This window comes from Aotus nancymaae, unplaced genomic scaffold, assembly GCF_030222135.1.
Source record: "Aotus nancymaae isolate 86718 unplaced genomic scaffold, 86718_ANA_hifiasm-v0.15.2.pri h1tg000002l, whole genome shotgun sequence".
Lineage (NCBI taxonomy): Eukaryota > Metazoa > Chordata > Mammalia > Primates > Aotidae > Aotus > Aotus nancymaae.
In genome coordinates, this window is record NW_026988413.1 from 21,563,984 (window position 1) to 21,590,246 (window position 26,263).

At 47.4% G+C, this 26,263-nt stretch overlaps 1 protein-coding gene across 1 annotated transcript; it reads left to right on the forward strand.

Moving 5' to 3' along the window:
- Positions 1-26,263, forward strand: SLC13A4 (solute carrier family 13 member 4). Its single transcript, XM_012465724.2, has 14 exons — positions 1-296; positions 2,453-2,625; positions 3,070-3,124; positions 5,768-5,807; positions 6,924-7,004; positions 9,117-9,301; positions 12,519-12,638; positions 13,718-13,819; positions 15,216-15,317; positions 16,066-16,163; positions 16,383-16,507; positions 21,632-21,793; positions 23,361-23,498; positions 25,899-26,263. Exons 1-14 carry the CDS (start codon positions 1-3, stop codon positions 26,034-26,036), a joined length of 1,815 nt encoding a protein of 604 aa, XP_012321147.2. The 3' UTR covers positions 26,037-26,263.

Sequence of the window (26,263 nt, forward strand, 5' to 3'; positions counted from 1 at the left end):
ATGGTCGGCTGTTTCAATAATCCTCACCTCCCTGCTTCCTCTTCATCAGCCTCTTTGGTTGAGAACAGGTTTTATGTGGCATGGCCCATTCTCTGTGCCAGTGCTGGGCCCTGGGTCCTGGGTCCGGGAGGGTGGCTGACCTGCCTGACCTCTCTGCAGGTGGCGGCGGAGTATTTCAAGAACACCACGCTGCTGCTGGTGGGGGTCATCTGCGTGGCGGCTGCCGTGGAGAAGTGGAACCTGCATAAGCGCATTGCTCTGCGCATGGTCTTGATGGCCGGAGCCAAGCCGGGCATGTAAGTCTCATTTGGGATGTCAGGCTATAGGGCATCCTTCTAGCTCCCAGTGTGCCACCAGGACAGTGATCTCAGGTCACTGCAGGATGTCCACTTCAGCCTGCTTTTCTAATAACAGGGATGGGCTGACACCAGAGCCTAGGACCCCCACTTCCCCTCCAGGGAGAGGGTCTGTGACCATGGAATAGAGATCTGAATCTGTGATCTTGCTGTCGTTATCCAAAAAACTTACCCATTGATCTAGGCTGCAAGGGCAGCAGCTTACAGGGGCCCATTAGGTAAAACAGGATGGACCAATAGAAATTGTTTCCCAACCTTTTTCCTCTGTATCAGGGAACAGGCTGGGCCAGAAATGGCTGTCTTCTCCTTTGTCATGGAAGGAGACGTGAATGTTTCCTCCCATCCACCCTGAGTTTCTGTCATCAGTTCAGACCACAGAACTGGTTAGAGACACAGCATCTGACTGTGATGCGGGGGGCGTCCCACCCTCGGGGAATGTGACGCAGTGTCAAGGCTGAGTTTTGTGTTGGCTTCACTGCTGCTCTATTCGGATGCCCTGCCTGTACCTGCCCTTTTGGAATATCCTGCTCACCTCCTTCTAGTTTACAACTTCCTTGCTATATTTTATGTAAGCTGCCCTGACTCCTATGGGAGTCACCAAGAGTATAAATAAATAATATAGTATTGGTTCTCAACATGAGTCATTTAGACGACTACAGGTTACGCTTCAAAGCATGTTTCTGTCTCCCAGATTGTCAAACAGGTCTGCCAACTACAGCTTCATCCACCCTCTAGCTCAGTAATAATCTTGTGCCTATACTCAACCTCCCAGGCACACAGTGGCATTTTGTCACATCATATGGAGACTCTGTGGCTCTTTAAAATCTCTGTGTCCTATCCGAAAAAAAAAAAAAAATCTTTTTTTTTTTTAGACAGAGCTTGGCTCTTGTTGCCCAGGCTGGAGTGCAACAGCACGATCTTGGCTCACCGCAACCTCTGCCTCCTGGGTTCAAGCCATTCTCCTGCCTCAGCCTCCCAAGTAGCTGGAATTATAGGCATGTGCCACTATGCCTGGCTAATTTTGTATTTTTCAGTAGAGACAGGGTTTCTCCACGTTGGTCAGGCTGGTCTCGAACTCCCGACTTCAGGTGTTCTGCCTGCCTCGACCTCCCGAAGTGCTGGGATTACAGGTGTGAGCCACCACGCCCAGCCTCTGCAAGAATTTTTATCCTCTCACATTTCTACTCCCTATTTACCTCATCAGTCAGCAAGTTGCCACCCCCCACGAGGCACTGTTACCCATGTGTGTGCAGATTCAGCAAAGTCATGTCGCTGTCAGCTGACTGAGTCCATGTGATAAACGTACTGTCCCCAGATTGTGCAAAGTCAGTGATTCCACCTAAAATAATAAACACAGTAGTCTTTATGTTGGCTTATCTTATGGAAACTAGGACCTGTCTGTACAGGCGCACATTGCACAAGGTTCTCAAAGCCAAAGAGAAATCACTGGAGGGTTATCCTTGTTTGTGTTTTTCTCCGTGTTGACTCTTTAAGCTGTCAGCTGGAAAAGTGCACACAAACAGTGATAAGGAACACTTCTGTGACTTTGGGGGCTAGCCCCTCAGCATGTTGACAGGTAGTGGGAAGAACTGTGAGCTCCAAACATTCACCTCTATTGCGTCACTGATAACTATGGTGACGTGGCAGCAAAGCAAGGAGTGCCATGGTACTCACAGAATCGCTGGCTGCGAGGGCGGGCAAAGTATCCCCTTCCACACACAAACACGCATCACCGCCAAGCTCCGGCCAATGTCTGCAGAGACAGAAAAGCGATGGTAAGTCTACACCCTGTGGCCCTATGACCAGAGCTATTCTTTGCTTCACTAAGGACTTTTTTCTGGCTAAGACCACTAGTCCATGAAGCGTGATTCATTCATTCAACAAGTATTGATTTAACACTTACTCTGTGGCAAGCACTGGGAGTACAGAGCTGAATGGTGCCCTGCAGGACCAATGCCTGCCCTTCCAGCCACAGTTGTCTAGACCAGCCCCAGCAGGTCGGTAGGAGGCCCCAGAGGAGCTCTGTGAGGCCCACTGTGGGGTTGCAGGGATGCGTGTTCCATGGATGCTCTGACCCAGCCCTCCCTCCCTTGCAGGCTGCTGCTCTGCTTCATGTGCTGCACCACGTTGCTGTCCATGTGGCTGTCCAACACCTCCACCACCGCCATGGTGATGCCCATCGTGGAGGCCGTGCTGCAGGAGCTGGTCAGTGCTGAGGACGAGCAGCTCGTGGCGGGCAACCCCAGCATCGAAGAGGCCGAGCCCATCAGTACAGTTTGCTGGAGTTCATCTGTCCTTTGCTCCTCCAACCTCCCTTGGGGTCCTCCTGCCTGGCTCCTCTCGGGAGACTGCCCAGTGTGGTGCCCACCCCAGGACCCCCTCAGCCATGCTCCCCACCTTCCCCATTCTCTTCCCTCTCCCCTCTTTCCCATCCCAGCTCTTGGACTCTGAAGCTTCCCTGAACCCCCTGTTCTGGCTCTGCCTTCCTCCTTCACTTATGGGTTCTTTGCCCCTAAATGCTCAAGGGTCACTACAAAACCCTGGGCCAGTCCACATCCATGAGCCCCACTCTACCTACAGAGCAAAGGGAAGGAGAAATATCACCCACTCCATATGCCCCCACCCCCACCCTGAGCCCTTGAGCTATGCCCCAACCCACAGGGTCCATCCCAGCCTCCACCTCTCACTTCCTGCTTTTCTTTGCTACTTGTAGGTCTGGATGTAAACAACACCCAACCTTCTCTGGAACTCATCTTTGTCAATGAAGAGTGAGTATGACTGCCCTCTTCCAAGACACAGCCTCTCAGAGTCCATTGGGGAGGTCAGAAAAGATAGGACCTGGACCCATAAACAGCTCTTTGAGATGTCCGGCCCAAGCTCACCACCTTGCCACCCCCAACCTCCCCCATTTCCTCTTCATACCTAGGAGCCCCCTGTCAGGACCTGGAGGGTCACTGCCTTAACCACAGTGTCGCAGTGATGAGGAAGAAATAAAAAGGCCACACTGAATCTCCGTGGATATATGAAATGTCTACACATCCCCATGCAGAATCACATCTAAATCACATTCTAAATTCCTTTTAGGAAAATATGTTTAATTTGTTAATGGAAAACTGTTCACATATCAAAGTCACTGCAGATTCTTGGAGAATCATGAAATACTTTCTAGATATTAGATAAGGTCTTAGTAGATTTGGTCTTATTAGATATGGCAAAGAAAATGTAGGTGGCAGGTAGGGGACGAGGGGACAGGAGGTGAGAGGACCATTCAGTGATGAGAAGCAAAGCTGGAAAAGGACAAACAGCCTCAGACATTCCTGGGAGGAAGCTCCATTAACAGCTGATTCCATTTGGAGATTCTATTTCAAAATGTGGTCTGCAGGCATGCTGCAATGAATAGTCCACACTTAAAAGCTGGATTTGTAATACAGCTCAGCTCTGTCATTTGCTTTTGTAAAAATGGAGAACGCACATTGAGTGAAATCAGCATTCGCAGAGGGACAGATGCAGAAGGGTGCCATCAAGAAAACACTTGATTTTTCTCCACCACTGTCTTCAATCATAGCATATTGGATTTCTTGATGACATCACCCTTGATGATATCTCAGGCAAACCCCGTAGCTCTCCTGGCTCCTTTCAGGTATCATAACAATCTCATGTTTAGACATTTGGAAGACTGTCCAGATTCATATCAAAACTTCAACCTCTCATCCAAAGCTCCTCCCACACCCACCCACCGCTCAGCCTAGGCCTGCAGAAGAACGAAGGCAGAAGTAAGTGGGGGAGGGAGTTGAGCTGCTTCCTCTCTTCCTCCACCTCCCTCTTCTCCTCCTCCCCTACCCACTGCCCTCACTCTGCTGCTTCTGACTTTTCCCAGCTTAGGACAGCAGCTGTAGGGCACAAGAAAGATAAAGGGGTGAGAAGGGCCTGGCTGGGGGGCTACTGCGGTCTGGGGTTGGTGCCCTGTCTGAGATTTCAGTCCCTGGTCTTGTCTGTGGGGCAACTGCCTTCAGGGGCTTTGGAGCATCCCCTTGTGGCACCCTCTGCAGGGCCCCAGGCCTGATGGCAGGGCGGTGCTCAGGGATTAAAGCTCCTGCCACCTTCCTGGGCCTGTGCTCTGGCGGTTCACTCCCCCACAGCCCCTGTGTTGGGGCTGCCTCTGCCTCTGGGCAGGCCTTTCCCAGATGACCCAAGAAAAGGTCATCCTCACTGTGTGGCCTTTTCTCCTCCCTGTGGCCTCTCTGGCATCACCCTGCTGGCATCAACCTGCCTTTGCTCTTTTCCACAAAAAAATGTGTCCCCAAACTCCAAAAGAAAAGCCTCAATTGTCCTAGAACTCTAAGCATCCTTTGTGCTGGTGGGAACGGGGCGTTTGCTGGGTGTGCAGACAGAACTCTTGCAGCCACCGCCTCCGGTGCTACCTGACGGTCCCCGCCTGCCCTCCTCACTCAGTTTGGGAAGAGGGAGGGGAAGCATCACAGCACATTCTCCTCCCAGGTTAAGAACTCACTCCAGACACTTTACTCTGCACGCCTATCAGCGTCTTCTCCCTCCCTGACAGAGCCTGGAGATGGGCCGTGACTGCAGACCCGCATCCCGCATGGGAGTGCCCAGTATGCTCTCTATCTTCATAGTGGCTAAGCTGGTGGCACTCACTTGTCCTCACAACTAAGACAAATTGGAAACATTCACTGATCACTCAGGGTGTCAGTTACACTGATGGCTAAGTTCTCATCTTCTTCTGTCCTCAAGGCAAAGGTTGGGGACCAGAGGGGTGGGAGAGACTCACGCCCTGAGGTGCACTTGCTGATCGGAAGTTCTCCTCCTCCCCCATCCTCTCCTTCTCCCTTGCGTTTCCCTGGGTACAGTCTAGGACCCTCTGCTCCTGTCGTCTCAGATACCCATATCACAAGTTCCCTTTTCTAGATAGTGGTCTTCCCAGAGTCAGCCAGTGAGGACATGGTCAGAGGGCATAGGCTCTCCAGAGAGACAGATGCCTGGACTCCTACCTTCCTCCACCACTTAGCATCCTGGTGCTAAGTACTGGTGTAAATGGAGGTAGGAATGCCAGGACCACAGATCTGGGATGAGGATTAACAATGTCTGGGGGTTAAAACCCATACATAAGACTCTGTATTAATAACCACTCCAAGTCTGCTATTAGGAGGATTGTTAATATCAAAGGGAAGTGCTGCCCCTGCCCTCAAAAGGAAGCAGGCCCCTCCCCCACGAATCCTTACAGCATCTCAGAAGGCAAGGAAGACTAGGATGAGATGAGTCTTCTATGGAGGCCAGAAAACTGGAGTCCAGAGAGTTTAAGTCCCTTACACCAAACACCTGATGCAGGGGGACCTCCCCTCCCAGGAGTCAGTCTTACTGATGTGGCTCCCGTGTCCTCTGCTTGGTTCCAGCAGGTCCACCGCAGACCACACCACTCTGATGCACAACAAGGTATGGCCTTGGGGTTTTTCTGTGCTTTGGAATCACTTGAAAATCCCTCAGTGCTTTTTCATGGAAACCCAAGATTCAGCCATCCAGATTTTCAACAGCCACAGATCAACCTTAGAGTTCCTTTCAGTGAGGATTCCATTGACAAAATGTTATCATTAAAAAGGACACATTGGCTGGGCGTGGTGGCTCACGCCTGTAATCCCAGCACTTTGAGAGGCCAAGGTGGGAGGATCACTTGAGGTCAGGAGTTCAAGACCAGCCTGGCTAACATGGTGAAACCCCGCCTCTACTAAAAATATAAAAATTAGCCAGGAGTAGGGGCATGCACCTGTAATCCCAGCTACTCAGGAGAATGTACCTGTAATCCCAGCTACTCGGGAGGCTGAGGTAGGAGAATCACTTGAACCAGGGAGGCAGAAGTTGCAGTCAGCCCAGACCATGCCACTGCACTCCAGCCTGGGCAACAGAGCAAGACCTGCATCTCAAAAAATAAAATAAAAAGGACACATTTATAGGGGAAGGCAGAGTTTACCTGCATACAGCTACTTGAACTTACCTCACTCCGCCAAGTCTGGTTTTACATCTTTTCATGAGAGGTGTAAAAGGCCAATAAAATGGTGGACTTCAGCTGGGCGCAGTGGTGTGCACATATAGTCCCAGCTACTGAGGAGGCTGAGGCAGGAGGATCGCGGTGGCCCAGGAATTTGAGCCCAGCCTGGACAACATAGTGAGACCCTGTCTCTAAAAACAAACAAACAAAAAACTGTGAACTTGGTTGTGGTGGGGTTTGTTTTCATTTTCTTTTTTTTTTTCATCTTATAAATAAAGGGTTCTTCATCAGCTAATAAAGTCCTGAAAGGCTGGTTCTCCTCTAAGGGACAGCCAGCCATGTTCTGGCTAGTTTCGAAGCCTCTTCAAGTGGAGAGCTTGACGCCAGGCTGGGCGGGCGGGGCAGGCCTGGCTGAGGTGCTCTGCCCTGCATGCTCCCTGGCTTCTGGTCTCTCTTCCCACAGTGCTGAGGCATGGGGTGGCCCTGGGATGACTAGGTGGTCCTTCTCAAGGCACCTGGCTCACCACCCCCTCTTCCTAACAGTGAGCTGGCCTTTGTCCCAACAGAACCTGAATGGTGTGCCCTCGATCACCAACCCCATCAAAGCCACAAACCAACACCAGGACAAGAAGCAACACCCATCCCAGGTAAGAGAACGGCCCCTTCTGGCCCTGTTTCCTACATAGAATGCTGTGAGCTGCTTTCCAAGGGTCTTGAGGTCGTAAGGGAGTCAGGCTAGTGAGCTGTCACCAGGCACTCATGACCCACATACATGTCTGGCCTGTGTGCACCATGGAGATGAGACATCAAACTCACTTGACTGTAGCAAGGCAGTCCAATGCCTGAGCCCCAGTGTCTTCAACTAGAAAAGCTGGGGGTTGATGTAGATCAGAGGTCCTCAAACCCGTCTTCAAAGGTGCTTCAGGGACGCTGCACATATTTTATTTGAGTATCCTAAGATTGTAAGGCAACTGAACGAATAATGGTCTTCCTGGCATGATTCCACTGAAACAAAATGCAGAAGTCAAATGAATGAATGTTAAGGCTTATATAAAATATCAACTGTCACTTATGACCCTTGATTTCAAATGTCTGTGTTCACCAAAACAGTCTCACTTGTTTAATGTCCATCATCATAAATGACTGCCACCATTTATTAAATGCTTATTATGTACCTATCACTGCACTCAAGATTTTTTCTCTGGTCTTGGTTCAATGAGGTAGTGATTTTGAGCTCCATTTTTGCAAACAAGGCAGAGATGAAATCATAACCCAAGGCCAAGGAACTAGGTATGGGAGCATTCTGATTCAAATCCAAGTCTCCTTGACCACATGCAAGTAACCCCTCAATATGCTTCCAATTACAAAATTGGATGGATGCCAGCCAGGCGTGGTGGCTCACACATGCAATCTCAGCACTTTGGGAGGCCAAGGCAGGAGGATCACTTGAGCTCAAGAATTTAAGACCAGCCTGGGAAACACAGCCAGCCCTTGTCTCTACTAAAAATTTTTAAAAATTCGCTAGCATGGTGGTGCATGCCTGTAGTCCCAGCTACTCAAGAGGCTGAGGTGGGAGCATCACTTGAGCCCAGGAGGTCAGGGCTGCAGTGAGCTATGATGGCACCACTGCACTCTAGCCTGGTCAACAGAGTGAAACCCTGTCTCAAGGAAAAAAAAAAAAAAAAAAAAAAAAACGGATGTATCCAATTGCTGCACTTATAATACTATTCTGTGTAAAATTTGGAAGAAAGGATTATGGAAAACCACTGGACCAAAGAATTTTTGAGGTCTGTTCCAGCTTTGATAATCAGTGGATCTTTTAGAGATCTGGAAGGGTCCAGTCATACTTCAGCCCCACTTAGGAAGACAGGGCAGTGGGAAAGGGCTTTGGGAAATATGGCAAGGTGGCCTCTTCCCCATTGGTTGTTTCATGACCTGACTTGCTGACATTTGCACCAGGACTTTCCTCGGCTCATGAAGAATCAATGAGGGTGGCCAGGTGTCAAGGGAACAGGAGGGACTTGCTTAAGGCAACGCTTGAGGCCAGAGTTCAGCAACCTCTTCGACATGAAAGCCTGTCATCTGGACTAAGCAGGGCCAGAGAGGACCACAGCTCAGCTGCAGTTTGTATGCAAGGGAGAAGAAAAATGTCGAGAGGAAAAGTCAGGGAAGGAGGAAAAAATCACACTTCAACCCTCTTCCCAGTAAAGACTAGGGTTTTATGTAATCCAAGTGTATTGTTTAGTCATCTCTCCATCAGGGCTTGATGGACTTTAATGGTCAGATTTGAGAGATATTCAGAGGTAGCTTGATGGGTCTTGGCAGGATTAGAAAGGGCCTGAGGGGAAGGCCAAATCCTGTCATTCTAACTCTACAGGAATAATGTCTGTTATTCAAACACAATGTGAGGGACACCAGTTTTACTGGAGTTCAAATTTAAAAAATCATGCTGTCAAAATAACATTAATAAAAATAATAATAGCCTACATAAGTGCCAGGAAGTGTTCTAAGCACTTTGCATCTATTACTTCATATACTCTTCACAACAATTTGGCAGAGAAAATGTGGTTTCCTCCATTTTACAGAAGAAACTGTAGCTCAGACGCATGCCCAAGTTGATAAACGGTAGAAACTGGGATTTGTCTTTCTGACACCCAAGCTCAAAACCTTTCCATTGTACCGTGGTGCCTCCTGCCTCTCATGCTTTGGTCAGACAGCCCGAGCTGGGCTGGAGAGATTGGCTGATTTTCCTTTGGTAGGAAAAGCCACAAGTCCTGACCCCCAGCCCCAGGAAGCAGAAGCTGAACAGAAAGTACGGGTCCCCCCATGACCAAATGATCTGCAAGTGCCTTTCCCTGAGCATCTCCTACTCCGCTACCATTGGTGGGCTGACCACCATCATCGGCACCTCCACCAGCCTCATCTTCCTGGAACACTTCAACAAGTAAGTGATTCACTCGGTCAACAAATATTTACTAACCACCACTGTGTATCAGGAACTGGACTAGGTGCTAGAGATATGGTACAAAATGAGACTAGAAGAGTTTCTGTAGAAAGAGGGAAAAACTGGCTGGGCATAGTGGCCTGTAATACGAGCACTTTGGGCAGCCGAAGCAGGAGGATTGCTTGAGCCCAGGAGTTCGAGAACAGCCTGGGCAACATAGTAAGATCCTGTCTCTAGAAAACATTAAAAAATTAGCCAAGCTTGGTGACACGCACCTGTAGTCCCAGCTACTCAGGAGGTTGAGGCAGGAGAATCAGGAGTCCAGGAATTTGAGGTTACAGTGAGCCATGATCCCACCACTGCACTCCAGCTTAGGCGATAGAGCAAGACGCTGTCTCTATTTAAAAAAAAAAAAAATCCCTGTGCAGTGGCTCATGTCTGTAATCCCAGCACTCTGGGAGGCCAAGGCGGGTAGATCGGTTGAGGTCAGGAGTTCGAGACCAGCCTGGATAACGTGGTGAAACCCCATCTCTACTAAAAATACAAAAATTAACCAGGCATGGTGGAGGGCACCTGTAATCCCAACTACTCAGGAGGCTGAGGCAGGAGAATAGCTTGAATCCAGGAGGCGGAGGTTGCAGTGAGCCAAAATTGCACCACTGCACTCCAGCCTGGGTGACAGCAAGACTCCATCTCAAAAAATAAATAAATAAAAATTTTATTAAAAAAAAAAAAAAACAGGAAAAATCAAGTCATTATAGCTAATTATATAGTCCTGGAGAAGTCCAGGACTCTGCAGGGAGAGTCCTGCTTGGGGAGCTCGCTCATCTGCAGAGAGGAAATGCCTCCCCGAAGAGGTGACCATGTGGAAATCTGAAGGATGAGAGTATAGTAGATGAAGGGAGATTATCCAGACAAAGAAAACAGTGCGTAGGAGGGCTCCGAGGCAGGACAGCAGTGCACAGAGGTAAGAGGAGGCCAGGGAGCTGGACGGGCAGATCTCCAGGGCTTGGCAGGACCCACTGAGGAACTTGGACCACATCTGAAAGGCTCTGAGAGGCTTTTAAAGAATTTTAAGCAGGGAGTGAGGTGATCAGATTTATAGTTTTGAAAACTCATTCTGAGTGAAAAAAAAAAAAAGGAGAACAGATTGGAAAGGAGAAAGCAGACAGCAGGAAGGCAGTTCAGGACACTGCTGCACAGTGGTCCAGGGCAGCCGGCGGCTTGGCTGACAGCGCAGTGGGGAGGAGGAACGGTCAGGTTTAAGAGAAGCTCAGAGGTCACTTGCTGGGTCTCGGGAAGGTTAGACAGGGTCTGAGAGAGGGAAAGGCTGCGTCTGCCTCTCAGGCTCTTGCCCTCTGCAGGTGAAGGAATAGAAGGAAAAGAGGAGGAACGGGGTCTTGGAAAAACTGGCATAGAGGTTGAGATGTTCAACTGGAAACAGACCTGTGAATCTCAAGAGAAATATTCATGTTTAGGCTGAAGGCATAGATTTGGAGTGAGCAGCCTGCAGGGCTGGGGTCACGGGTGTGCAGCCTGCACAGGAACACAGGGCCACCATGCCCAGACAGGCATCAGACTTGGTTTAATGTTCTGCTGTCCCTACTTGGATATTCATAATAACCTCTGAGTAAAGGGGCCACATATTCATTTTGTCTCCTGGTAAGGGAAGCTACAGGGGTGGAGGAGATTACTTAGAATAATAGAGTAAGGAGGACAGGGGCCATAAATATTAAGCTCACATATTTAACGCACAGAAGGAAACAGCATCAGATAGCAAAGAGGAAATCCAGGGAAATCTGGTGTCACTCTACCCAAGGGAGGAAAGTGTTTCCAGAAAAAGGAAGTGCCTACGATATTTAATATCAATGAATGATGACTCAAAGTGAGGATGAAAACATATCCATTAGATTTGTGACATAGAGGTTACTGGTGATGTAGGTAAGAGGACCTCGGTCAATTAGTGGGAGAAGCAGCCAGATTCTGGTGAGCTGAGGACTAAGATGGAGGTGAGAAAATGGAGATCTGACTGTGAAGGGAAGGTGAGACGTGGGATGATAATAAAAGGGAAGTAGGGGCCGGGCACTGTGGCTCACGCACTGTGGCTCACGCCTGTAAACCCAGCACTTTGGGAGGCCGAGGCAGGCAGATAACCTGAGGTCGGGAGTTTGAAATCATCCTGGCCAACAAGGCAAAACCCCATCTCTACTAAAAATACAAATATTAGCCGGGCATGGTGGCGGGCACCTGTGATCCCAGCTACTCGGGAGGCTGAGGCAGGAGAATTGCTCAAACCCAGGAGGCGGAGGTTGCAGTGAGCCAAGATTGCACCACTGCACTCCAGCCTGGGCAACAGAGTGAGACTCCATCTCAAAAATAAAAATAAGCAAAAGGAAAGTAAGGCATCTTCAAGATGGGAGATATTTAAATGCTGGTAGGGATGGTCCAGATGAGAGGAAAATTAAAGATTTGGGAGAAGGGGTCACTGATAGAGGGATGTCTCACACCTTGAAGAGTTTTATGCCCAGCCCTAAAAACAGAGACCCAAGGAAAATCCAACATAGGTCATTTGGCCTGAGCCTTGTCTAGGCAAAGCCATGGCTCATGTGTGGTCCACCCAGGCTCAACAGGAAACACTTGGGCTGGGGGCCACAGCTCTGCCTGCTGATGAGTGAGCAGTTCCCCATGCAAATCCCCTCTACCCAAGACCAGTGGATGTTGATAAAGATTTGGAGATTCCAAGTCCTGCTTCTTTTATGGGCACTGTTATTATCTAAAAACTTCATGAGGCGCCAGAGCTCCAAATTCTCCAGAGTTGTGTTCCCCAATCAACACTTAAACATTTCTTCAGTAATTTTTAGAAACAAAGTACACCAAGCCGCTCCATTTCCTGCCGTCTTGAAAACCAGATGAATAAACTTAGCAGAATCTTTAAGGGCAAATAGGTCCTGAGGGTCCTGAGTCATTCTCTTGAGTGTAAAGTATATACACTTTAGTGATATGCGTTTTAGTTGTTTGGATGGCTTTATTTTAGCTAACTTCATGATTCTTGTCTGGGCTCTGTACAATTGCAATTGTCAACGAGTGTTTTACCATATCATTATCTCCCCACGTAGCCCAGCTGTATGTTTTTTAGGGAGCATTTGGTGTATTACCCCAAAATACCATATGGAAACCCTCCCTTTTGTAATTGCTGACCTGGTTCTTTACCCTCCAGCCAGTATCCAGCCGCAGAGGTGGTGAACTTCGGCACCTGGTTCCTCTTCAGCTTCCCCATATCCCTCATCATGCTGGTGGTCAGCTGGTTCTGGATGCACTGGCTGTTCCTGGGCTGCAAGTGAGTCTCAGGGCCCTTCCAGCAAAGCACTGAGGACCTCCTGTTGACCCAAAGGTCAAACAACCACAGAGGATGCCTGAGGAGAATGCAGCGGACGGGACTGAGAGTCAGGCGCTCTCTTCTAGACATTCAAAACATTTGTGAACTCTACACTTCACTCTCAGCTCTACAGTGAAATGTTCTCAATTCCAACTAAATGGTTAGAGAGCCTGTCCAACTTAAACGAAGTCTGACATGGAGAGCATTTAGCGACGTTTTATTGCTCTCAAGGCATATAGAGTACTTCCAATTACTCCAAGAAAGATGAAATAAAAAATATGGCTCCAAGTAGAATTTGCATTAGGTTTAACTTTATAGGCATGGGTGATTTATACTTAGTAGCCTGAATAAAATATGCTCATATGCCTCAAAATAACAAGTCAGTCTACTCCAACTTTGATCAGTTTCAAACACATAAGAGAAGATAACATAACGTTTTGCTATTAGTCCATATAACCCAATGCTCCCATTGGTCAAGACTTGTCCTCTGACTTTTCTTTTTACTGAGACTGTTGTCAAACCAATGATGGCTATATACTTCTTAACTCCAGTACTGCCGATATAAAACAAACACTGTGTTCCATATACACCAATATTTGTGTGTTTGTCTAGAGACAAAGCTTATCTGGAGTAAAAAAAGTTACACATCTAGACACATAATGGAGTAAAAGTGTTAGTTTATACATCTAGACACATATACCACATTAAACTAATTTTTCACTTATGTAAAAGACAGTAGGTAGAAACAACCCCACACAAATACACTTGTACAAATCCCTGAGACTTCACTTCACAACTGGTAATATACTAGAGACAGACCCAGCTGGATATTCCCAACAGGCTAGGGGAGAAGGTTGATGAGAGGCCGGATAATGTGGCAAATAAAAGCCGCATGAATAGGTGGGGAATAGAGGCATAGAGCGTGTGAAAGAGGAGAAAAGTGACCACAGCAGGCAAATAGTTTAGTGTTTGCTTAATATTTGATCTTTGGGCCTCGGAAGTGTGTTTTCTTTCATCATTTGCTCATTCTCCCTTCTCAGTTTTAAAGAGACCTGCTCTCTGAGCAAGAAGAAGAAGACCAAAAGGGAACAGATGTCAGAGAAGAGGATCCAAGAAGAGTATGAAAAGCTGGGAGACATTAGGTAAACATCAGCCATTCCCCTTCTCTCCTCCTCCAGCAGAAACACAGTAGGTAGAGTGAACACAGAACCAGCCTTGTTCTTGACAGTCCCTGATGCTGGGAGAATTTTCCACAACTATGAATCAGGCATTTAGAAGATGCTATTTAATGCCAAAGCCAAGCTGGCCCAGATTTCAGGTGGCCACCCTTCCCCTTTGCTCTATTCAGAGTCCAAGGTATAGCTGTGGGATAGGGTGGAGTGCTGACCATGGGGCAGAGGGAGGCAGAAGAAGGGAAAGACAACACAGCCATCCTCTTGGAACAAGTGAATTCCTTTCCAAAGCCAGGCCTCCTCTCATTGCTCAGATGCGCCACCAAAGTGGTCCAGTTGTCACTCCCAAAGAGAGGGGAGACTGTGCTATATTTAGGGCTTAAGGCAGCATCAAAGACAGACTTGGAGACACAGGGTCCAAGAAATCACTAACCAACCCTCAGTCGCCTCTATCAGATTTTCCACAGGGAGGATCCCAGCTTCCTATTTAGTGCTATTTCTCCTTTTATGGCAATTGGCACAAGTTTGCATAAAACAATCCAGGTAGACACCGTCTTCTTTAAAGCTTTAAGTTATAAAAGAATACACGTTCATTGTAGAACATTTCAAAAATACAAGACGGTGTAAGAAAAAAAATTTAAACTGACTGGATTCTTAGCACCCCATGTTAACAAATGTGAAGACTTCTTTCCATGCTTTTTTGTGCAAAGCTCTATGTATTTTTGGTAAAATTCAGTCCATATTGAAGCCATCATATACTTTGGCTTTCACTGCTGAACACTGTACTGTCGGTACAGCATGTGCCCATATCCTTTACTCTGCTGTGGAAACGGGTTTATCAGGATGCATCTCATTTTAACATACAGTTGTAGCAAAATGTATTCAGTGTCACAAAATATCACTGGCTATAGAGGATGCTTCCATTTTGTAATAGGTAATGAATGTCTCAGTATGCATTTCTGGTTAGATGATGGGAATGACCAACTTTAAAGCCTCTGATGTGTGTATCATCAAATGGCCTCAAAAAGGTTGTAGCAATTCCTACTCCCACCAGCAGTGTTTGGGGGTGCCTATTTCACTGCATTCTCCTGGTAGACTGTATTTGAAATTATTTTAGAAATGTACAGTGCTGTGTTCTCTTGCCCTTTCCACTGAAGTTTCTCCAGGGAACATGGTTAATGTCATGTTTTCTGGGACCACTCAGTCTTCTTCTCCTCTCACCATCAGCCCTCATAGTGGTTAGGTAGCAAGTGTGTTTTATGTCTTGGGTATTGAAACTCTAAATACAGAAGCTTCCAGAAGCAAAGTGAAAAAGCTAGAAGAAATTTCTTAGTTCCTGAGTGGATCTTTCTGTTTTATTTTACAGCTACCCTGAAATGGTGACTGGATTTTTCTTCATCCTGATGACCGTGCTGTGGTTTACCCGGGAGCCTGGCTTTGTCCCTGGCTGGGATTCTTTCTTTGAAAAGTAAGCGATATCATTTCCTCCTTAAGAACCCCCTCACACTAATTCTTCGGGCAAGAACTACTGGTGTCCCTTCATAGACTCTTAGGGGCAGCTATGAAGCCAGGAAGATTTCATTCCCTGGGGAATCCACACTTTTTAACTGTGGCGGGTGGTTGGGGGCGGTGGGGCAGGGGCTGCAGTGTGAAATCAGGAAGGAAAAACACAGTCTTCGGAGTCCTGGTCTGGGGTTGGGATCCAGTGCTGCACTTAGTCTCATTCCATAAGCTCCTGGAAGCTTGTTCATAGGTTGTTATGAGAGTTAAAGAAGAAAACATCTATAAAGTACCAACTGTAAAGAAAAGAGACCAACTTCTCACTTGAGAAGAAAGGCACATGGAGGCGTGGCCTTCATAGGAAAGAGGCACATGGAGGTGTGGCCTTCATAGGAAAGAGGTCTCATCCTTTTCTATTCTCCTTTATCTAACCAACTCCACTCCTGATCACTCCTTCTAGGACTTGCCCCAATTAACGGGCTCACAAATTCACACTAAGACATCTACTCTAGCCAGGCCCTGCCTCCAGACATTCACCATTGCCCATTAAATCCACTGTGGATAGCATGGCAGCAACTGGGAAGAACTAAGGTGAATGTCACCTCTAGACTAAGTCCTAAAAAGAGGCACTGTGTTCAGACAGACTGCCCCGAGACATCGTGTTACTCCTGAGAATTCCTGAACCTTCTCCTCAGCTATGCTTGTCTCTTTACTAGGAAAGGCTACCGCACTGATGCCACAGTCTCTGTCTTCCTTGGCTTCCTCCTCTTCCTCATTCCAGCAAAGAAGCCCTGCTTTGGGAAAAACAATGATGGTGAGAGAAGGCTCAAGGGAAGAAGTTGGGGGTGGCTCTAGTTGAAGAATACCCAAATCAGAATAATACTCCCAAAGAGATTTGCCAAGGTCCTTCAGATTCCCACCCCTACAAAGAGCAGAGCAGTATCCCAAATCATCCACCTCACCAATTAGGCTCCTATCTCCACAAATCATGCCCATCGGGGCTTATCTGGCTTTACATCTCTCTCTAATCCAGGAGAGAACCAGGAGTGCTCACTGGGGACTGAGCCCATCATCACGTGGAAGGACTTCCAGAAGACCATGCCCTGGGAGATTGTCATTCTGGTGGGAGGAGGCTACGCTCTGGCATCTGGTAGCAAGGTAACTCTTGAATTCTGTTCTTATGGGTCAAATACTTTTCGAGCATCTTTACCTAATGAGTCATTATGGCCACGGGAGGGAAGACTCAAGGAGCTGAGAAGTAAATGTTCACCGAGTCCCTGGGAAGGGAAGCAATAGAGCAGGATGGATGTCCTCTCCTGCCCTAAGCTGCTCAGTTAGCGCTACTAGGAACAGAGGAACAATGAGCTGTGCCACACAGTCATGACACATGGGCAATGATACCTCAGTTGTGGGGCCCATGCTGCCGCAAGCAAAAGGTTTATTGGAGTTTGTAGCCATCTCCTTCTGGGATTTGACAGTAGCAACAGGAGATGGTAACAGGAGATGACACAGGTAATAGGTAATAGGAGATCTCTGTAACGGACTAGAGATGCTCCAAGGGATACATGGTGAACTGTCTGTCCACAATACATAGGCTGAGCCCCTTTGGAAAATCTAGGCTAAAGCTGATGTAAATGTAAATGCTTCTGGATTTTCTGATTGGGAAAATTTGGGATGAGATTTTTTTTTTTTTGAGACCAAGTCTCGCTCTGTCACTAGGCTTGGGAGTGCAGTGGTGCAGTCTTGGCTCACTGCAGCCTTCACCTCCTGGGTTCAAGTGATTATCCTGCCTCAGCTTCCTGAAAATCTGGGACTAGAGGTGTGCACAACAGACCCAGTTAATTTTTGTATTTTTAGTAGAAACGGAGTTTCACCATGTTGGCCAGGATGGTGTCAATCTCTTGACTTTGTGATCTGCCCGCCTTGGCCTCCCAAAGTGCTGGGATTACAGGCATGAACCACCACACCTGGCCTAGGGATGAGATCTTTTAAGTAAGGTGGGGATGTGGGGCAATGGTTGAATTTCCTAAAGTGTTAGCCCTCCCTGAAATAGAAAACAGTCCTAAGAATGAATTAGGTTAAGGTTCAGACTATTTCTCCCTCCACCTTGTCTACAAGCATTAACCCATGCCAAACTTGGTTCTTTTTTAATTTTTTTGAGACAGAGTCTCACTCTGTCACCTAGGCTGGAGTGCAGTGGTGCCATCTTGGCTCACTGCAACCTCTGCTTCCCGGGTTCAAGCAATTCTTGTGCCACAGACTCCTGAGTAGCTGGGATCACGGGCACACGTCACCACACCCAACTTAATTTTTGTATTTTTAGTAGAGATGGCATTTTACCATGTTGGCCAGGCTGGTCTCGAACTCCTGGCCTCAAGTGATCTGCCCACCTTGGCCTCCCAAAGTGCTGGGATTACAGGCACGAGCCACCGTGACCAGCTTGGTTCACTTTTGATGGCCAAAAATACTATCTGCATTATTAACAATAAGATCACAAAATACTAGACTGAAGAGAACCTTAGAAAACAATGAGTCCTATCTCTTACCCATGGCGAGATTTACCCCCATGGTACCTCTGGCTTGGACACTTCCAGTGACAAAGTACTCCCTCTTCAGGGAACAAAGAATAGCTGTTTCTCATTTTCAGCTCAAGTCTTCTGCATGTGGTCTGTCTACTGTTAGCTCTAGCTCTGTTCTCTGGGACCCTCTCCTAGCTAACTATTAACATAAAAAAATCAAGAAGTAGTGACCCATACCATCTGGTCTCTCTCCTCAGGACTCACTACACCTGGCCTTATTCAAACATGGTCCACGGGGTGGTCAGTCTACTGCCAAGTGGAGTAGTTACATTACCCAAGCCCCATCTCTCACCTCTGATTCAAGCACCACCCTGCATTTTTATGGAAGCGTTTATCAAGCATCCTTGGCACTCGTGACAACATTTATATTAAAACTGCAGTCAATTAGAACCCTTCATTCTTTTAATTGTTAGTCATTACTAGACCTTTAACCCATCCTAAATATATGCTATCAATATTTCTAATTACAAGTTCAGGATATTTATATTTATCTCTCTTGAATTTCAGTTGTTAGTTTTGGCCTCTGGCAAGATTTTATTTTTTTAAAACAAAATTGGGCTAGGCACAGTGGCTCATGCCTGTAATCCCAGCACTTTGGGAGGCCAGGGCTGGAGGATTGCTTGAGTCCAGGAGTTTGAGATTAGCCTGGGCAACATAGTAAGACCCACTCTCTACAAAAACAAAATTTAGCTCAGTATAGTGGTGCACACCTGTAGTCCCAGCTACTCAGGAGGCTGAGGTGAAAGGAGTTCAAGGCTGCAGTGAGCCAAGATCCCACCACTGCACTCCAGCCTGGGTGACACAGGAAGACCCTATCCCCTGCCACACACACACACAAAAATTGTGCACATATTAGAGATAGTACAGTTATTTCTGTAAAGCCTACTACTAATTTTAATAATAATTGAGGTAGCATATATGTGATTCCTACTGAGTCTGAAATAATTCCAGTCTTGACATTAGTGAAGAAAATCCAATGTAAAATGTTTTCACACCAAGAGTTTAAAAAATTAAGACTTCCTCTGGTTGTGTTATTTTTTTCTAACTTTGCAGTCTAATTTATTTCAAATTATAGTATAAAACAGTTCTGCTGGAAAAGTAACTACCATTAAATTATTTCACTTTACTAGGCGGGTGTGGTGGCTCACACTTATAATCCCAGCACTTTAGGAGGCTGAGATGGGAGGATCACGTGAGGCCAGGAGTTCGAGGCCAGCCTGGCCAACATGGTGAAACACCGTCTCTGCTAAAAATACAAAAAATTTAGACGGGGGCTGGGCAGGGTGGCTCACCCCTGTAATCCCAGCACCTTGGGAGGCTGAGGCAGTGGATCACCTGAGGTCAGGAGTTTGAAACCAGCCTGGCCAATGTGGTGAAACATCATCTTTACTAAAAATACAAAAATTAGCTGGGCATGGTGGCACGCACCTGTAATCCCAACTATTCAGGAGGTTAAGGCAGGAGAATTGCTTGAATGTGGGAGGCAGAGGTCGCGGTGAGCCAAGATCACGCCACTGCACTCCAGCCTGGGCGACAGAGTGAGACTCCACCTTAAAAAAAAAAAATTTAGCCGGGGATGGTGGTGCATGCCTGTAATCCCAGGTACCAGGGAGGCTGAGGCATGAGAATCGTTTGAACCCAGGAGGTGGAGGTTGCAGTGAACTGAGATGGTGCTGCTGCACTCCAGCCAAACTCTGGGCGACAGAGCGCAATTCTGTCTAAAAGAAAAAAAAAAATTACTTCACTTTACTTACCAGTATTATTTGGGTAACAGGTTAAGTAAGTAAATCTCTATTTCTTAATAAAATGTACCATTTTCACTCAACTGTTCTTCCTCCTCTGCCTCTGTCCAATGAGCAAGGTTTAATGCATTACTATAGGGAACAATTAAAGAGTTCCTGGAGGCCTTGAGGCTCTGAAACAAGCATTAATTGATGCAGTCTGCACATATTGGGTTTGTAAGCTCTCTCAGTCAGTTGAGAGAAAAAAAGGAAGCACAGTTCTACAAGGTGAAGTGGCTACAACAGAGAGAATTCTGAAGGCCTTTGGTCCTCAGTTGTCTAAGAGCTCGTCAGGAGGTGGCCAGGGTACTGTAGAGATGAAATGAGCTTTTGATGCATTTGGAAGAGACAAGAAGAGGTAGCATGCTGACAATGTAGGGAAGGCGGTCTTTCATAGTAAAACATGCGTATCAGGCCTGAGAGCTTGAGGAATCATAAATGTCTCGCCTTGGTTTCTGCCCCTGCTCTCCATATCTTCATTGCATTCGCAGTTTCTAGGGTACCATGGGGAAAGGCAGAGCCTGTCACCATAGAAGAGAGAGAGGAAGGGAGGCAGGATGCATATGGCAATCTGGACTTATTAATACAAAACTCAATGGTACTCTTCATTTTTTAGGAGAGGGAGGCAGCCCTCCCTATTGGCAGGTGAACATCTTCCAACCAAATTAATCATTCCAAGTGGGAATATTCATTTTTTTATTTTTTTGAGACAGAGTCTCACTCTGTCACCCAGGCTGGAGTACAATGGCACAATCTTGGCTCACTGCAACCTCTGCCTCTCGGGTTCAAGTGATTCTCCTGCCTCAGTCTCCTGAGTAGCTGGGATTATAGGCATGTGCCATCACACCTGGCTAATTTTTGTATTTTTAGTAGAGACTGGGTTTCACCATATTGGTCAGGCTGGTCTGGAACTCCTGACCTCAAATCATCCGCCCACCTCAGCCTCCCAAAGTGCTGGGATTACAGGCGTGAGCCACCGGGCCCGGCCGGAATGCTCATTTATTTAAGTGGATGTGTATAACTGTTCCTAGTGAAAAATAATCAGGATGGTCAACATGCCTTCATATCTGTGTCTTCAAAAAGCACTGGCAGGCCAAGTGCAGTGGCTTATGCCTGTAATCCCAGCCCTTTGGGAGGCCAAGGTGGGATAATCGGTTGAACCCAGGAGTTTTGAGACCAGCCTGGACAACATGCCAAGACCCTGTCTCTACAAATAAAAACAGCAGGGTGTGGTGGCATGTGCCTGTGGGATTTGAACCTAAAACAGGTTGGGGCTGAATGACCAGCCTCAATGTCTTGTAGGAGGCACCTTCTCCAATAAGTGGAAATAAACTTTTATCCCCCTCTACTTTATTACTCATGTAAAACCTCCAGTGCTCAGCCCTGCCTGTTCATCTCCCTAAAAACACAGGAAAAGCTACGATCCACAGATGTTGATACATTTTTCCCCTTTTTACGTAACAAAATAAACTGATTTCAAAAGCAGAATAAAGGGCCATACTTGGCACTCTGTGAAGGGCACTGTCGAATCAATGCACAGGGTAAGGATGTCAGAGGTAGAGAAAGGGTAATGAGATTGAAGTTGAGGGGCTAAAATTGAGAAGCAAAGATCTCCAACCTCTGACAAGCTGTCACGGCAAAGTCCTAAGAAGGATCATGGCAATTACGGTGGGTGGCTCTCCACGCCACATGACGAAACCCAAAGACCGAATGTTGTGCAATCATTAAAAAAAAACAATTTTCTGAGCTATAAAAATGATCGAATCATAAACATCAGGAACATCTCTGGCTCCAGTCAGACTAAAGATCAGAGGATCCCTGGTGGTCCAGCCTTTCAACGTCCCTGACCTTCCGAAGTCTAAGAATTCTACCTGGGATGTGCTTGTCCTCCTTTCTTCTTACTGTAACACCTCTTCCTACAGAGCTCTGGCCTTTCTACGTGGATTGGGAACCAGATGTTGTCCCTGAGCAGCCTCCCACCGTGGGCTATCACTCTGCTGGCATGCATCCTCGTGTCCATTGTCACTGAGTTTGTAAGCAACCCAGCAACCATCACCATTTTCCTGCCCATCCTGTGCAGCCTGGTGAGTAGTGCAGGGCTCCAGATATCCAGACAGGCTGTCCCAGGGGCCTGGAGTGGCAGGCCTGGCTCAGGGCAGCTGCCGTGGCTGTACCCTCTCCTCTGGTCCCTGCTCACAGCCTTCACTGAATGGTGTTCAATTCATATTTTGAAAAATGAAGTTTTTCAAATAGCAACTAGTAAATTAAAAGATACATTAATAAATCATAGCAAGAGTTCTAGAAACCCTTTTCCAAAGGAGTAGGATTAGTTTAGGGGCAGCCCTTAGTGAAAACCAAAGAATGTACAAAATAATCTTCAAACCCTATCATTCCAATTCCCCACAATTGTTATCAACCTTTCTCTCCTGAGATAAAACCTGAGTAGGGCCAAAAAGGTAGCCACAGAAAATGGAGGTAAAACACACACTGCTGCAAAGACTGAGATCACAGCTCAGACGATCACCACCACCTCCACTGAGTCTCACTGTCCTCCGGGGACTTCTGAGGATTGGGAGCAAGGTCAGCTTCGGTCCACAGCCTCAGACCAATTTGTTGTGAATGGAACAGGGGAGGGGAGCAATGGTCAGATCTTACCCTGGCCAAGCAGCCTGAAAGGTGATGCATCTGACCCAATGCTGCATCTGTCCCATTCTGGGAGGCAGAATCCAGGAAATGAAGGCCCCTCCCCACCCCAGCAACATAGTCTTCTACTGCTGTTTCTAACCCCAGCCCCACTCTCTTTGCTCATTGCTCAGATGACCCCAGCTTCTCCCTTCTGTCAGCTTGCTTGGGTGAGCAAGAGAGTACAGTTAAAGCTTGGACAACATTGGCTGGGCATGGTGGCTACACGCCTATAATCCCAGCACTTTGGGGAGGCCAAGGCAGGCAGATCATGAGGTCAGAAGTTTGAGACCAGCCTGGCCAACATAGCAAAACCCCATCTTTACTAAAAATACAAAAATTAGTTGGGCATGGTTGCACATGCCTGTAATCTCAGCTACTTGGGAGGCTGAGGCAGGAGAATCACTTGAACCCAGGAGGCAGAGGTTGCAGTGAGCTGAGATTGTGCCATTGCATTGCAGCCTGGGCAACAAGAGTGAAACTACATCTCAGAAAAACAAAACAAAACAAAACAAAAAAACTTGGCAACATTGAGATCAGGACCATGGACTCAAATCCTATATAAAGCAATCATCTTCCCTAGTGGGAGAAAAACCCTTAGTTCCATATCCTAAGACTGAGGGATCTACTTCAATCAAAGCAACTTATTCATGAGATTTGGGTTTGAGGAAAGGAAATCTCAGCTAAAGAACAAAGTTTAGGAACCACTTCCTTAGAATAACACCAAAAAATCAAACATCCCTTCTAGAAGTAACTCAAAGCCATATTTCATGTGGAGCAAGTGAGCAGCATCAGCCTATTCAGGTTCCCAAGGGCACTGCATGCCCCAGAGGGCAGGGACCTAACCACCCCTCCAGTGTCCTGCTAAGGTTGGCCAGCACCAAGCCATCATTAAGGCAAGCTCGAGATGTTGAGCACAGGAAATGCAAGCCTAATCTCGTTAATGTTTCTGTGAATTCTCTCTTCTAGTCTGAAACGCTGCACATTAACCCCCTCTACACCCTGATCCCAGTCACCATGTGCATCTCCTTTGCAGTGATGCTGCCTGTGGGCAATCCCCCTAATGCCATCGTCTTCAGCTATGGGCACTGCCAGATCAAAGATATGGTGAGTTGGGGTGTCCTCTCCCTGCCAGGCCCAGCTGCCATGAGGACAGGGATGACCGACTCCACAGCCTTCTTCCAAAGCTTATTTTGTAGCAATGTGCCCGGCCTGTCAACACCAAACCCAGTGTGGTACCAAAAATGGCACCTATGAAAAGGTTTTTGGTTGGTCCATAAGCACCAAGAATAGCAAGAATGTGCTCTCCCCAACCCTACCTGGAAGGAAGTGGGTACCTAAGTAGAGAAAGCTGGAATAGACACAGGCTGTGGCCCAGTTCCAGAAGGCATGAGCCTGCGCAAACAAGTTTTGCCTTTATTTTCTTCATTAGGCCAGTGGAGACATGTATTCACAAAGCTACTGGTTTATTCACAGAAGATGAGACTGAGAAAGTATATGAACCTAGGGTGAAAGGTACTTTGAGAAAACAGGATTCTTCTGCTCAATTCACCCCCCAGACAAGAAACCCCTGAAGCAACAATGGAAAATGAAGCATCCACCATTCATTTTCATTTTCAGCGGAGATCACAAAAGATGGCTTTCAGATATTTTGCTGCTGACTAGTGTTGGGCCTATCGACCTTCTGCTCCTCAACCTATACACCTGCTGCTATACTTAGTATCTAGAGCTGAGAGGGTTGGGGAAAGGATGGAAAACAACACTGATACAAATTACTGATAGTCTGACAATTTTTTTTTTCATGGGAGTCAAACTTGTTCTCAGTAGCCCTGTAAAGAAGAAAATCTCACTCTCACCCAGGCTGCAGTGCAGTGGTGCAATCTTAGCTCACTGCAACCTGTGCCTCCCAGGTTCAAGTGATTCTCATGATTCTCATACCTCAGCCTCTAGAGTAACTTAGACTACAGATGCGCACCACCATGCCCAGCTAATTTTTGTATTTTTAGTAGAGACGAGATTTCACTATGTTGGCCAGGCTGGTCTTGAACTCCTGGCTTCAAGTGATCTGCCTGCCTCGGCCTCCCAAAGTTCTGGGATTACAGGTGTGAGCCACCACACCCAGCCTATTCAGGTCCTTTTGACTGTTCAAACTGCTCATCTAAGTCATCCGGGATAATTCCCAGAAGGGGGTGTCCCAGCCATCCCTCTCCCCTCCCATCTTACTGTGTAACCCTCAGTCTGCTCACACTGAGCTCTACCCCAGCTCTCTCCTGTCTCCCACTTCCTCAGCTGTGTGCCCCCACCACTAACCCCTAGCTTTCTACAATGGAATCAAATGATCAGAGACAGTAATTTTCAAAGGTACCAGGTCACAAGAAGTGAACCAGTCTTGGGTTCTATTCCCAGCATGGGCACTACCTTGATTTCAATTTCCTCCTCTGCTAAATGATGAGGTTCCAGTCAGATGCTCCATGGGCTCCCTTTCAACTCTAACACTCCCTAATTTAGCTCTGCTAGAACCTGCCCTCTCTCACCTGTGGGGAAACATGGGCTGTTCTCCATGCCAAAAGGCCCAGGGGGCCAGTATTATTCAGTACAGTGCCCCAGCCAGAGAAGGGAGAGAGAGGACACGTCTAGCCATTTGCTTGAAACAATTTCCCAGCATTCATTTTCCCCTTGCAATTTTCCCAACTTAATGCCAGTTAGTGACTTGTTTTGGCTACATGCTGTATGCCTGGTTACTCCTTGGAAGGATGTCAGCTGTCCTTACAGTACACATTTTTTTATCTGGCTCTGCCAGCCCGTCATCCCTCACATCCCCCACTTCAGCCTGTGAGTGTCAATGTCATGGCAGAAGTGAAAAGAGTCAGTCACTGAGGTGCAATTCCCTCAGAAGAAAGAAGCAAAGGCCCCACTCCAGCTAGCACGCCTGTGTCCCCTTCCTGAGGAAGAGCTGAGCAGAGGCAGCTGAACTGTTTCCCCAGGTGAACTCAAGGTACACTATTTCCACGAGCTGTTCCTTTAAAAAGGTAACAGTGTTCAGGTATAACCTTAATAAAAAAAAGGTAACAGTGGCAAAGGCTTCGTGTAATATAGCCCCTCCTACAAGTTCCGTGGATTAGTGAATAGGGGCTCTGAGAAGTTCCTGCTTTAAAGAGATCTCGTTAGTTTTGTTTAACACATCGCCCTATCAGTGAGCTGCAGAAATACCTCTTCAAGTTCCACAGGTGGGTGTTCCAAGTAACTAACATACCTCTAGGCTTCCACTTGAAGCCTAGTGAGAGTGCTGTAAGCATAGAGATGACTCTAATTGTCCCTTCCCAGCCCCAATCCCTTTCCAGTCCTTCCACGGTCCTGTGCATCCTACAAGGCAATGCTAGAGCACCCCAGGCAGCGACTGGGAACCAATCTAGGCCACAAGGCATTGGCTGTGGGCTCAGAAGGGGGACTTGGGTATCTGTGCTGCTGCTGGTCAGTGACTAGGGTGTGCTGGTTTGTGTCCTGTAGGTGAAGGCTGGCCTGGGAGTCAACGTCATTGGACTGGTGATAGTAATGGTGGCCATCAACACCTGGGGAGTTAGCCTCTTCCACCTGGACAGTTACCCAGCATGGGCGAGGGTCAGTAACATCACTGATCAAGCCTAACGCAAGTGCACAAACTGGCCCAACCACAGAAGCCGCCAGTACCCAGCAGAATCTGGACCACAGGCAAAGAAAACCACCAGAACCACGCGGGAGGGCATCCCTCCACCAGAAGATTCCGCCACCTCAAGTGAACTGCAGGAATCCTCCAACAACCACAATACAGGCTTAGCTGTTAGTGTCTTCCCGCCCTCACTCAGCACCACAGCTCAAGAAAACCTAAAGTTTCA